Raw genomic sequence first — 14813 nt, forward strand, 5'->3', positions numbered from 1 at the left:
GCTCGCACCGAGGTTACCATGGCTGGTCAACAAAACAGTGCTTGTGCAACGACAGAAATAACTTCAGTTGTTCTCTACCCGATGAGAAGAAACTAAGGATGGACAGAACTGGAAAGTGTCCAGTTTCCCTCAAGCCTGTCCAAGTCAGAATGAAAACAAACATCTGCTGCCAGTACAGAATGGCCTGTTGTCTGTCCTAGCACAGGCGACACCACCTCTGGCCCAGCCTCAGAGCCGATGGCTCCAGACCTGGGGCTCTTCTGCAGATTCATTTATCTCCACTGGGGCTGTGCCCACGTGGGAACCTGGGCCATGTCCAGCTGCACAGGGAGGAGTTGTGCCACAGGATGAGGAACACGCACACTCTGTCCTGGGGGGGTTGCATTACAGTCCCTTGTCCCCAGAAACAACACCTGGGAAAGCCTGGGCCAGGGTTCAGACTGAACCCACTGCAAGGCTTCATACATCACGGTAACAGCATGTTCCACACCATTTGTACAAAATGCCACACGAGGGGAATATGTGGAAGGAGTGGGGCTCAACACACATCGACAGTGCCACACTGAGTATTTCTGCCCAAACAGGATGAAGGTCAGAGTACTTTCTTATTCCATTAAGGTGAAGCAAAGCATCTCCTGTGAAACCCTGGCATCTTGATGCTGCAACAGCCCTAACCTCTGCCCACGCTTTTGTCTCCTCTGGATCCCACTTCCTCAGGCTGCTCCCAGGAGCCATTGCTTCAAGGTACTTTTCCCACTGCTCTGAAAAAAACCTGCAACCACTGCCAAGTTGGGTGAATGCTTCCAGTCCCCAAGTGTATTACAAAGTTCTCCTTTATCCAGTGGCCAGGCTGTGATCCCTGTGACAGAACAGTATCTACAGTTATTCACACAAGCCTCCATATCGCCCTTCTCTGATTACCCTGAGCTATAATCCTAAATAATTCCTTTTTACTCCGACTTGCCACCTAAAACTTCTCAAGAGCAGTACCAACAGCCTCCACTCTCAAGGACCCTTTCAAAGCAGCCACTTCAGACTAAGCTTTTTCCTGCATGATGCCTGAAGTGCTCAAAGGGCAGTTTTGTACCAGGGACAACAATTATCCCTGGGTGGGACAGCCAGTTCACAGCTCTCACTCAGACACTCGATGACTGTCAACAGGAAGGGATGAGGAAAGTAATTGTTTACAGATCCTCATTAAAATTTTTTAATTTTGGAGTTCAGTTCCCCCTTGGCAACCAGGAGAAGAAAACCATCAAGTACACTGGCAGGACCCACATGTTCAGAAATAATCTGATGATGATGCAGATGGAAGCCATTAAAGAAGGCCTGACCTTGAAGTCCTGAACATCTTCCTTCAACGACTACTAGGTCTTCCTAATATTTGTCCCTAAAGAAAGGTGAAGGTTGACTCAAAATGAAGAAATCTAAGTAATTCCTCCTGTAAAAGCTATCTGCTCTGCAAACAGAACTGGAAGGGTAGCAGTAAATCTAGCAAATAGCATTTCATATTGGTTCTACCACTGGTATTACCATAGCAAATAATTAAAGAACTTAGTTTAATAGAAGCCATCACATCCTGTTTATCTTCCTGCTCGATTATTTATAATCTTTCCCTTGCAAAACTGGCAAACTGAACATTCAAACAAAGATCATCTCGACTGCCAGTCTTGCTCAGTGTCAACAGGGACTTGTAAAGAGAGAATGTTCAAGGACCAGAAAATTCCTGAAATGTTATTCAATATTTTAGCTAAGCAAACAAAATCAATTCTACCAGAATCAACTGATCAGCTTCACACAGCCCAGGAGTAGGACCATCATGAGACTTTACTTTAAAAAGAGCTCCCCCCCTCATTCAGAACTCTGCACTGTCATTTCAGGGGGAGATCAATCCCTGAAAACAGAACCATTATTAACACTGTTTGGAACATTTCTACCAAAATGAAGCTGAACCAAACCACAGATAACTTGGTTTCACCTGTGGCTTCATTATGAAAGGGTGCATGTTCTGGAGCACTAAATTCAGATGGCCAGTAAAGAAAAGAGACCCAAAATAAAGACAGACTCATACAAGAATTCCAATTCTAAATATAGCTGTTCCAGCACAGTTCTGTTTTATGAATATCTGCAAAAGGCCTGGAATGAAAATCAACTCTGAAGCTTCAAAAGTTGTCCAAAGTGGAACTATTGCTATCTTCTTCATTAAATGTCATACTGTATTTCTCCAAACAAACACCAAAATTACATGATTACAGAATTTGACCTTATTCCCTTACAATTAATAACCAGACATTACCACCCTCTGGGACTACAGCAAAAGAGCAAAAGTGATGACAAAGGCTGAATGTCCTGGACTGAGTATTTTAAGACTTACTCTGGGGTCATGCACAATCTTACTGTCAGGAAGCTGCACACAGAAGTGCCTTACAGTTCATATTGCTTACAGCACAATGCTCCACATAGTAATTCTTGTCCTTTAAACTCTCCAGCTGAGAGGACACATCCCCACAAACGTGGTTTCAGCCCCATACCACAAGGAAACTGCCAGCACAGTCAAATTAAGAGAGGCCATTTGCAGAGCAAGCTGCAGGAGGTAGCTTGTAATGTGCATGGAAGAGAATGGAAAAACGAAACTAAGGTCACAAAACACAGTGCACCCATTCTATTTTTAGATTTAAACAGTAAAATATATCTTGCTAAATGTCTGTTGAAGAATGAGAAAGTTGCATAATCCCAGTTCACTGCTACAGGGTGTTTTCCTCAAAATAATCTAATTGTTTACGTGAAAGCCAAGAGACCTTGTTAGTAACCTTTATTTGTAAATATGTAAGGTCAAAGGAATACCTGCACTGCATTCACCTATGACTGAAAGATTTGGTCTCCCCTACAAACGGGCAAACTCAAAATAGGCTCCACTAATAAAACACATTACAAACCCATCACGGGAGCTGGAGAGTCCTTCCCAATACTTGGCCCTCGAGGAGTATGTGCTCAAGACTGACATCTCTCCACTGAAATCACTGTGGAGAGGAACTGGTGACTCTCAAAGCCTACAACTCCTGCTGGCCCCTTGGACTATTTACAGAGGAGGAGGCAAGGGGTGAGGTGTGTTAGCTTTTCCCGAGATTAAATACTGGGTAATCCTCATGCATACATTGCCTGGGACATCCAGCTCTACAAAGCAGCTGCAGACCTTTAGGGTGGTGCTGCAAGGTAAAAGCTCCATTTTGCTCAGGAAAAAGGACGAGAAGGAGCTGGAGTTAGTAAGAAGATCAAGCATCTCCTCAATGCAGAATGGAAAGAGGCACTAGAAGTGGGCACTCTGTCTTCATTTTCCCACCCAAAGCACCGTGGATGAATTAAATATCCTCAGAGCTTGGGGGTATTGGCATGTTCAGCCACAAAATGTTCCTGCAAAATAAGTTTGCACTGGAAGTACTCATCATTTTAATCTCTCCCTTCCAATAATTAGAAATTGCCTCAGGGAGTAAGAGTCATAAGCCTTTTTTTGGGTTAGCTGGGGCATGGGAGCATTGGAATCTGGATGCTTACAAAACAAACACTTTTTTCTTTTCTACTGTGTCTAATTGTTGAAAATCTAAATCAGGTAATTTAAACCCAAATCTTTTTGGCAGCTCAGACAGAGCAGCAAGTATCCACTTCTCAGCAGACCTTTGACTCCAAATTGCTGTAGTTTATCTACTGTAATTTCAGCCAGGACTGCACAGGTATTTTGGAAGCATAATTTAAAAATGCAGGCACAGTTTAAAATTTATGAGATTAAAAGCTGAGGACAAGATTCCTCTCCCAGTTACATCAGCATGGAACTATTACAGTTGACAAGAGAACTGGGCTGAGGGACACAAACACAGAAACAGGAGGGAGGGACATTGCAGGACAGGGCATGAACAGTCAGTCTCTTAAATATTTAAGGATTTCCTTCAGTAGTTCTCAGGAAGTTCGAACTCAATTTAAGAAGTTAAATCAGAGGGAAAAGATCTTCTCTGACCCTCTCTACAAAGCTAATTCACAATGCAATTTTCTACTACGTAGCCTGTTAACAACCCTGCCCTCTGGGGAGAAGCTGAATGCTTTTACATCCAGGGAACCCAGATCCTCAGCAAGGAGGATCCTAAATGGGGAAAGGGGAGCTCTGCTGCACCTCTACAGTTACTCTCACGTGTTGCTGGTGGTTACCAACACGCAGTTTCCACCTGATCAGGTTCTGCCTGAAATGCTGCTGACTGACTGGTACCACTGGAAAAAAACAACAACATCCCATGGAGGTGAGTACCTGAGGACAGGGCTTGGCCCTTTGAACTGAAGAGACACAATGACACCATTGCTCCCTGTTTGTTTTGATGGGCACTACAAAGTCCAAGCGTTATGTCCACCCAGCAGCAACTGCAAGTGGTAGAGACTGCAATATTGCCACTCTGGCGGGAAATGGGATGCAACACACTGAAAAAGGAAAGGAAGGGAGGAATGGGAAGGCAGAATGATGATGGTTTGGCTTCATGAACGCAGATTTGGGAAGGGCTGTCCCCACGTGGGTGTGCCCTTCCAGCCTGCGCAGTGGATTTTAGGTGAGGCACAGCGTGCACAGAACTGGCCCCACCGTTTAACTCCTGAGGTCCATTTGCCACGGCCGAGCGAGCTTGGACAGTGACAGTGAAGTCCTCAGGACTAGAACCTACAGTCCCTGGTATTCACAGGAGGTCTCCCATCCAAGTACTAACCAGGGCTGAGTCTGCTGAGCTTCTGAGATCTGATGGGATTGGGTGTGAGGGTGGCATTGAACTGCCTTTTGAAGGCAGAATGAGAGCAACAGCAACGCACAACATGGCTGCACACTGGAATCCTTTCTACTTATTCCAAGTCCTTTTCAATGCCTCTTCAGATAAGTGAAAACAGCCATTCCCAAGGCATGGGTTATGCCTATCATTAACTCAGGAACAGCAACTCATGTGTTTGATAAATAAAAATCTGGCATTTATTCACAGAGTGGCTAAGAGAGTCCAATCCTCTGTCACCTTCCCCCCTCAGGCATCTCAGAGAGTGTGTGTTTGGAGCCTGACTTCCCACTTATTTTGGAGCCACATACCTCTGGATAAGGAGGAAGAGGAGAAGCTACTCACAGTGGTTCAGTTCACTATGGAGGAAGTCAGCAAGGGAATGGCTTACCAAGCTGCTTATTTCAGGAAGGGAATTTTTTCTTTAATCCTCCCTGAAGTTTTTTTTTGCTTTTAGAAATCTAAAAGCTTTTTGGAGAAGTTGCACATTCTCTAAGCCTCCACATTGAAGATCTGAAAGCTTTTTTCCAAATCAGAAATGGCAGTAGTACAAAACACAACAAGTCACCCTGAATTTGTGGAGGGTGACGTAACCTTTTTTTCCCTGTCTTTTGTTGTGATCTGGCATCTTTCTTAATCATCTGGGGGAAGGAATATCCTTACAGGCTCAATATTCTTCTTCTGAAAATCATTAACAACTCTTTTCATAATTTGAAATTAATGTGCTCATTCCAAATTAGTTTCATAGAGTAACAATCCAACTCGCCCTCTGTCCCAGAGCAGAGAACTCCTTTGATAGGAATTGGTAAACTTCTCCCTTATTAACATTAATCATCATGAAAAAAGCGACACTGGTTGGGTCTCATAATTGTTTAAGACTGCATTAATGACCATAGCAAAAGGATGGAAGGATTAAACTCATTTCAAGCTTAGATTTACCAAATCTTTTTAATATCAAAATTTTAAAAGCAAACTGGGTTTGCACTGATGCACAGTACCAGCACCATCTACTTTTAGTCTTAATGTAGAGTTTTTAGACTTTTGTTTTTATCTTTACCCAGAATCACAGAGTAAAATGATCTGAGCTGGGGGAAGTTCCCCTGGATACTGCCCAGAGGCTGTGTATTTTGTTACTTGTAGCTCATTGCTACTTGACTGACTACTTTCAGCACAAACCAAAATGCTGCTGCTCAAGACCTCATCTGAAGGAAGGCAAGCAGAAATCAGAGGCTGAGTGGTAGAAAAGTTTTCAATTATGACATTCTTGAAGGCTGGAAGCAACTGCAAACCCCAACCTTTGCCTTCATTTTCTGGGGGTTTTCTTGTCCACTTTGAAAGACACTTTTACGAGGATAAGAGAAAGTCCGCCACCTTCATACTAGCTCACCTTGAACACATGGAATGCTTCAAACTGAATGTTGGGGCTTTTATCTCGCAGCAAGTTCATCATCAGCTTCAGGTTTTCTGGTTTGCTAATGTATTTTGTCATGATGGCAAAGTTGTGTCGGTCCAGAATCAGTTCACCCAGCAGCTACAGGCACAATTAGAAAAAGAACACATTTTTTTCAGTTCACATTACTTTTGAATGCAAAGAAAGCAGCAGCACATTTCAATGTTAGCTGAAGAGGTTTCAATGTCACTACTTTTACAAAAAAAAAATTGTGACTAGACTTGTTCTCATGCAGTTAGTTACTAAATGCCCAGTACTGCTCATCTTCTAAATAGTGCAGAGGGGGATCCTGCATGTGGGCTGGGGGTCACAGGAACGGTGCAAGCAGTTAGGACAGAAGCAAGTGCAGGGCAGCTGTCCCACAAAGACACCTTCATTTCCTTTATGTGTTACATTAACACATCCAGCTGGTTCTATCTGCAGGTCAGGTCAGACTTGGTGTACCAAGCAGAGACTATCATGTTACTCTCAAGTTCGTTTTAACCTTTGTTCTGAACCAAAGTACGGACCTGAGGTCAGAGGAAAAATGATAGTGCTTGTTCCATAGAAACAGTCCAATGCTTCACCAAACATCCAGAAAACAATAGACAGTGAACTCCTGTGTGTTTCCAGAAGAGCATCACAACCTTTAAATCTTGTTTTTATAAAAACAGCTGCTTCATTGCACAAATTTAGGAGGAAAGTGCTGAGAGACTTTACCTTCAAAGATTGTCTCTTTGTTACGTAATTCTCAGAATGAAGGAGTTTTTCATAATCCTCAAAGATCTAGAGTAACAAGAAAACACAAATGCATCAGATTCATGTTCATCCTTCCTCCTCTTGGTCCTTGCCACCCAAGAGGAGCAGCAGAGGCCACAGCAGTGACACACTCTAACATTTCACTGCAATGCCAGGCCCACCCTCGTGGCCTTTTCCCTTGGCTGGATATCATGCAGGGAATTAATGACCAGGAACACTCCTCTTCCAAGTACTGCAGGCTTGGATACCACAGAGGATACGCATATGGACAGGATGTAACAGGGGCTGGCATGAGCCCTCTAGGACAGAAGTAACCCAGAGCCTGTACAGCCTTCTCTTACTGAAGGGTGAATGTGCTGCCAGGACCTGTGGGTCCAGCGTGTAACATCCACTCACTCATATTGCGGTCATGACTGGCTGTGTGATTTAATACAGTACCCCAAAACGGTGATGGTGCATCCCAAAAGCTCCTTCTGGGAGGTGCCACCTTGCCTGCTCTCAGCACCCTCACTCACTAAAGCCATTTGCCCAGTCAGGATCACCAGGAGCCGAGTGTGTTGGCTTTTGCAGGATTGGGCCAAGGGAATCCTGTGGTCAAGAAGACTGATAGAGAAGGCTACAATATGGCCAAACCATCTACCAAACAAGCGAAAAAACCCAACACTGCTGTCTGAAAATCATCTGAAACAAATGCTCACTTAGGCAATTAATACTTAAAAACTTAAAATGTTAAATAAATGTAGAATGGGGACTGTTCCAATGCAGTGCTTCAGTATTAAGAGAGAAGATTACCAGAGACTCTAAATTTGCTTCAGTTAAGCTGCATTTGTGACTCAGCAATAATTAGCCTGCTCTTTATTTAACCTTCCTGGTAACTAGAATAAAAGAAATTTGTCTTTTCACTTTGGCAATGAAACAAAGAATGGCTCAGGTAACACGGGAATATAACCCATAGTCTAATTCCATGATCTGTATCAGTCCAGTTCTAGTTGATTCCAATCAAATTTTTCTGACCCACAGCTCTGTCCAAAACAGAGCCAAAAAATCAAAGTGAAAAATGGCAGCTAACAAAAGGACTGATTGTTTTAGGATGATATAGGAATACTCCAACCTCAGGCCCTCATTTAGGGACATGTAATTTCCAGTAATTCTAAAAATATTTCAGTAACTCTTCTCCTCTGTCTCAAAGTATTATAAATAACACCAGTATGGCCATCTCAGTGCTGGGGTACCACAAACTGTTTCATAGAATCATAGCATGAATTGGGTTGGAAAAGACCTCTGAGATCATCAAGTCTGACCCTTGGTCCAACTCCAGTCCATTTACCAGATCATGGCACTCAGTGCCATGTCCAATCTCACTTTAAAAACCTCCAGGGATGGTGAATCCAACCCCTCTCTGGGCAGCCCACTCCAATGTCTGAGCACTCTCTCTGGAAATAATTCTTTCCTGCTCTCCAACTTAAATTTCCCCTGGCAGAGCTTGAGCCCGTGCCCCCTTGTCCTATTGCTGAGTGCCTGGGAGAAGAGACCAACCCCCACCTGGCCAGAACTTCCCTTCAGGTAGTTCTAGACAGTGCTGAGGTCACCTCTGAGCCTCCTCTTCTCCAGGCTAAACACCCCCAGCTCCCTCAGCCTCTCCCCATAGGACTTGTGCTCCAGTCCCTTCACCAGCATTGTTGCCCTTCTCTTTCTTTACCTGTGCACGTTTTTCCCCATGGCCTATTTACACATACAGTGCTGGTTCCGTTCACACATGAGGAGATATGATGCACACAGAGAGGAATAAAAGCTTCTTTTAAATCACAAGTTCTCTTGAAACTTTGGTGTGTGTCCTCAGGTGTGTGCACAGGGGGTACCTGTATTTCACACATCACGCAAGGATTCTGCTCTAGTAAAAAGCAGTGTTTGGTTTTGCAGTCATATGTGGCTATTTTATGTCAAACATTAAACCCCCTGCTACTGAAAGGGCACTGTTTCCAGCTAAGCACAGAGAGAAATTAAAAAATTCTTTTAGCGTTGATACTTACTGGATCGTAATTTTGTTCCAGAAATTCTGCCACCAACGATTTGTGTCGTGTTAAGAGGTCCTGGGAAAGAACAGAGAAATGTTACCTGAGAGAGTGTGCTCATTTGATTATCCCTTGAGTCTCAAATGCATTTCAACACTTTTTACCAGAAGGCATTTACCACATAGTTTCTACAGACAACACTGCACTACGTGTTCAGTACAACTTTAAGAATGCAGTTAATGCTAACAAAATCAATATAAAACTATTCTAATACTCTTTCTTTTTATTCCTGTTTCTCTCCCACCTTTTCTTATGTTCATTTGTCACAGTGCCTAGTGTTTATACTAAACCAGGACAGGGAGAGGAAGAAAGTAAACTAACCCTGCAGGGAGGGATGAGCTATGGTCTCCAAGCCAGAAGTGATCTACACATGCTACCCCACAGCTGGAAACTATGCCAGGCTGGATCAACTGCTATTGCTCATCTCCAAGAATACCACAAGGAAGACTCAAATGCAACTGCTATATGTATGGATTTAGTTATTTAATAAGGAAAGCTAGTCACCAATCTAAGCTAGACATCCAGGCTCCCTCCCCCTCCACTCCCTCCTCGGAAAGCAAACTCAGGTGGTGGGATGAATCCCTTCTGCAGATCCTTTCCTGCCCAGAGTTGGCTTATGGACAAAAAGTGGTAGCAGACCTTTCAGACAGCTGGATAGGATGCTCCCATGCTAAATACAAATTTAAATTAAAGGGACCTCTCCCACAGAATGGGGATGCTGGTGCTCAGAGACAGAATCTCTTTACTGAATAAATAGTTGTGAAATGGAGTGGCCAGTGGGAAGGCATTTAAGTATGATTTTGCTCTTATTGCCTCTCTTAAAACATAACACTGACCACAATAAATGCCTGATGAAGTCCATTCAAGTTGTTTTGGTGGTTTTTTTATGAATCAGTTTCTGCTCTTTTTCGTCATCTTTTCCTTGGTTTCCCTACCCAGTCAGAGACTGAAGCTGATGAGGAGCTCAAGCAGATGCACAGACACATCCTCATAAATAAAAGAAATCCTTTACATGCTAATCCTTTAATTTATTTTTACCATCAACTTTAAGAGGACAGCAGAGCCCTACAAAATTCAGTGCATGTTTTTAACACATTCCTTTATTTAGCAGGACTGCAATGACAGCAGTTTCAAAGGCTGAGTGAAACACACGTGACTCACAAGCTTTTACACAGGGCACTTAGGAGGCAAGTACAATATCCTTCGATAGGGGGCACAACTGGAATATAATCCAAAATGAGTTTTTCATAGAAAATGACAAGAAAGCATGGAGCAGCAGTGTTCAGTCAGCACTCTTTCCACCTGCTGCTTGCACCCTCCACAGCCAACTTATATCTCTAAATACAAGCACTTTCCTCTGCATTTTTAACAGCTCAGTTTTCTCTCTGCAGTGCACCTGGCTGAATTTAACTAAGAAGTACATCTCCAGATCATAAAAAATTCCAATACTTCCTTACTATAAATGTCCTCAGACTTAAATGAACATTTAATTAAGCCCTCCTCTGGTGCACAGACTACCCAAGGCTTTCAGCTCTGAACCAGACACCTTGATGGCAACACCACAAACTCAACATGGGGGCAACAGAACCGAAAACAAGAGCTCAGTAATCCAGCCAGCAAGCGATCATGTTTTTCTGGTATTGGTAATGAGGTAGCTCTGTATTTCATAATTCAATTGCTTCCACATCACTTCTTGCTGTCCCAGCTATTCAGAGTAACAGACAAATAGGAGGTGAGATGAGTAGCTGGTTTATTTCCAGAATTGACCATGTATCAGGTGCTAAGAGGAAATTTCAAAAAAAAAATGCAGTTTACACATTTCCCCTAAGCATTTTAAAAGGCAGTTTCTGACCTGTGTCTGAGGATGAACTGCTCTCATACTCGTCTCTTTCCAGTGCATGTGAGGATGTAGAATTCTATTTTTAAATCCTGCTAAAAATACGCTCAGTTCACAGGGGACAGAAGTACTTTCCACAGCTGTAGATCCATGAACAATATCAATGTCTCTTTTGGGGGGGGACGGTTGTAGGAGTTTGCAGTCCTTGCCACAGCTTAACTGGCCCTTGTCCCTCTCCTGCCTCCTGCTTGGGGTAAAGACTGTCAATCACCAACAAACTCTGCTGTTGTGCTCAAAGCAGAACATGGGGGAAAGATGTAAAATCTCTTCTCTTAAGCTGTGAACTGAGTCCACGAGCACTTTCTTCTGACCAGAGACAAATACTCTTCTGAGCGTAGGGTAAAATGCCACAAAGAGAAGATTTAAATATCTCAGTGAGGTTGCATTTTTATACAGTCCTATATTGTATTGTTCCTTGTCTGTACTTCTGTGCTAGTTTGACTTTCATAACATTTACCTAATGGACCTCAACAGTGAAACTAAAAATAAGGGAAAGATGCTGCTCTTGATTAACTGGTGGTTTGAATTGGTAATCCTGCTCCAGTCATTACTGAAGAATGCAATATTATCTCCATTATGCAAATATTCATCCCATTCAGTAGGTTAATAAAAACCAGTAAAAAGCCAGGTTTCAGTATATGCTGAATCACTGAGTTGAACTCTAACACTCCTTACAGTTATTCCAAAGGCCTATCTAATCATGTTTCTCATTAGCTTTATAAGGAAAGAATAAATAATGTGTTTCTATGACAGCAAGGAGCTCAGTGATAGAAGAAAAAGGAGTTACATCTATATTTAGAAGAGTCTTTAACAAAAAAAGAATTCTCCCCAGCTTTCTTGGATTGTTTGTCAAATTCATCTTCCCTGTGTGTAAGCCCACAGCACCAAGTTCTGCTGAAAGACTCTACCAGCCCCTTGCAGGAACGATGATGGGCACATACAAACCCCGGGAAATTTGGCAGGCTCCACCCAACTTCGTTTCTAATACAAAACAGACTCTATACAGAGTCTGTGCAGTGCTTCCACCTCCATCACTGTAAGCAGTACAGTCCTTACATTGAACCATGGGTCACAAAAGTAAGACTGTGAATACACTGTAAAATAATCAGCAGACACAGCATTAATCTAGGCCTGACTGCTGAACTCAGAAGGGACAGCAAAAATTATAAGGAGTTCAAAAGTCACTTTTAAATGATGCCTTCTACTGTGGTTGGGACAGGCAGTGGTTTAGTCCCGGGGAAAAGGTAGGGAGAGAAAAAGTTTATGTGCTTTACAAGAACTGTTTGTAATCTGTGATCAAGTTTTAAATGGTTGCATAAAAGACCTTGGGTTATCAAGATGAAGAACATTAATAAATATGTGTTTACATTTCTCTGAAGATTCTTTGCAGACTTGATCACGGTTGTGAATCCTGTTCAATCAGACCAAGAATTAATTACACCTTTTACTGAATGATAAAAAGCCACCCAGTTCAAAGCAACACAACACTCAGTGGTGACCACTGATGCAGTACCATTTTTGACACAACACTATGATGCAGGTATAGAATAATTTACCTTGAATGTAGCGAAGGCATCAGAAGCAATATCAAATGTTGACATTTCCACGTATTTAAAAAAGTCTCTGAACTGTTCTGAAAAGAGTATGATTTTGGCCAGTGGTTCATGTCGGATACACTCTCTCAGCATAATTCCACAACGTAAGGCAATATTTGGGGATTCATACCTGAAGAATGACAAACCCCCAGAAAATATAAAAACACAGAAGAACAAAATTAAGCAAGCATTTTTCTAGCAACAGAGAACTTCATAGCATAAATAACACATGTGTCAGAGGTGACACAACACACAGAGGGCAGCTCCCAACCACAGCACTGTACTCAGCTTCAGGACTCAATCCAAAGCCAAGGAGCAGGTGGCTGCCACAATTTTTCATCACAAACCTCTCTCCTCCCAAGACAAAACACATTTTGGTGTGAGTTTGTTTTATACCGCCTCTCTGCAGAAAGACTGTGGGGAATGTGCAATTTTCAACAGAGCTCCTTCGCTCTTTCAGATATATGAGAAAGCAAAGTGCTACATTTAAAGATCATCCTTTTCAGATTTAATTCTCAGCTCCTCTTCTAGAGGACATTCCTCTAGAGTATTAATGAGGACAGTAAGAAGAGTCTACCCAGGCAGTTCTACATAGGATTCAGCTTTCTGCAGCTCTGAAGACTTTTTTTTTTTGCAGTTTATGAGGAATTCTCCTCAATCCCTCCCCTACAGAGGCTATGACTTTGTTCAGGACTCAAGTACACAAGTTCCTCAAGTTACAATTCTGTTATGGCACATGCATTGCAAAAGCCAAGAGCCAGCACTGGTCTCAAACTTGGAAGAGGAAGGGAGGAGGGAGGCAACTCATATCATTTTCTATTTCTATAAACTCATGATTTCTTTAAAGCTGAAATTAATTGAAACAAAACTGTTACAAACACATTTAAAAAAAATAAAAGAAAGGATAAAATCCTACAGTCATAAGGACTTAAAATGAACTTCTTTCAGCAATCTTCAGTCACGTGGAAGTGGTGAAGTCCAACGGGACAGAAAGCATGCTCCACTTCAATAAACTTGTTACACTATACCTGAACTGGGTATTATCACCCAGAGCTTATCAGCATCACTTTGCTTTGCACAATTAATTCCTGTGTCTAGGCCAAAAGAAATTTAAAAAAAAAGGAAGAAACCCACAAAATGCCATCTGTGTTGTAAGTGAGTGGGCCCTCAAATCCACCACCAGCTTGCAATTTAAAAGAATGGTAGTGTTTTCTGAGCATACCAGAGCTGCATACTTCAACCTGGTACCAACAATAGTTGGCTTAATGGAAAAGGAATTGCTATTCCAAACAGGCAAATGAAACTTCCCACCCTCAAGGAAATGCAGGCACTCAAGCCCCTGTTTGTTTTGGGTTTGGGAAACATTTGCAACTTGAATTTATAACTCTTCAGACAACGGAAATTCACTGAAGTTTCCCATTGAGTTTCCCATCAACTCCATTAACAGGAATACTAATTTTCACGGGAAAAGAGGCAGAGCTGCTCCTAGGAGTACAGCCAGGAAAATATTTAATAGTTGGCTAATGAATATTTTGGTTGGAATAAAAGCAAACTACATTGTTTCCAACACAATAACTTTTAAAAACATTAAGTATCAACAGAATCATTCTTAGTCAAATACTCCATTATCTGGAAGTGGGTTATGGACCTTTCGCTGTTCACATAAGTGAGGGAAGTTGGGTTTGGCTCCTGGAATATGCCTGGAAGAAGTTTACAGGCTGCCCAGTCATAACCAGCATGTTCTCTGCACCCACCCACACTTACATGCAAAGCCACCAGGCAGGAATGATAGAAATGTTTTTCAAAATCACTTCTAGTGAGCAATTGATGTTTTTCCACAGCAGAAAAAAAAATCATTAAGTTTTTCTCTGTTTAGATGAACTTACAACCTAAAGAAACCCCCACACAGTGATTTCTGGGGGCCACTAGAAGATGAAACAGCAGACTTGAAATATTTCAAAACACTTGTGGAGGCTGAAAGAGGCAAGACTGAGAGCAGAGATGGATCTCAGTGTAAAGGGAATTCTCTTGCATGGTTAGTGCAGAAGATGCTACAAGGTGAAGAGCACAAACAGGAGATCAGGAAGGCATCGAGCCTGGGAAAACACAAGGTCATAACAAAGAGATATATTCTTATCTGATTTTACATTAACTTGTATAGCCTGGATAAACTAGTGTATCCAAGTAGAAACTCAAGGGGAATTCTGCAACCACAGCCACTATGCCATTAAAGCTTTAACTGCACTGTGATACAAAGAGCTCATCACA

The 14813-nt window shown here is 42.3% G+C and overlaps 1 protein-coding gene across 7 annotated transcripts in view; it reads right to left on the bottom strand.

Annotated features, from left to right (window-relative positions):
* The window catches only part of CAB39L (calcium binding protein 39 like), a 67001-nt gene that overhangs the window by 2808 nt on the left and 49380 nt on the right, over positions 1-14813 (bottom strand). For all 7 annotated transcript variants that reach the window (XM_071570873.1, XM_071570837.1, XM_071570881.1 and 4 more), the window contains 4 exons: positions 12507-12675; positions 9012-9071; positions 6943-7008; positions 6181-6324 (listed from right to left, as the gene is read on the bottom strand). In XM_071570873.1, coding sequence (XP_071426974.1) covers positions 6181-6324; positions 6943-7008; positions 9012-9071; positions 12507-12675 — 439 coding nt within the window. The remainder of the gene's footprint in view (positions 1-6180; positions 6325-6942; positions 7009-9011; positions 9072-12506; positions 12676-14813) is intronic.

This window comes from Pithys albifrons, chromosome 1, assembly GCF_047495875.1.
Source record: "Pithys albifrons albifrons isolate INPA30051 chromosome 1, PitAlb_v1, whole genome shotgun sequence".
Classification (NCBI taxonomy): domain Eukaryota; kingdom Metazoa; phylum Chordata; class Aves; order Passeriformes; family Thamnophilidae; genus Pithys; species Pithys albifrons.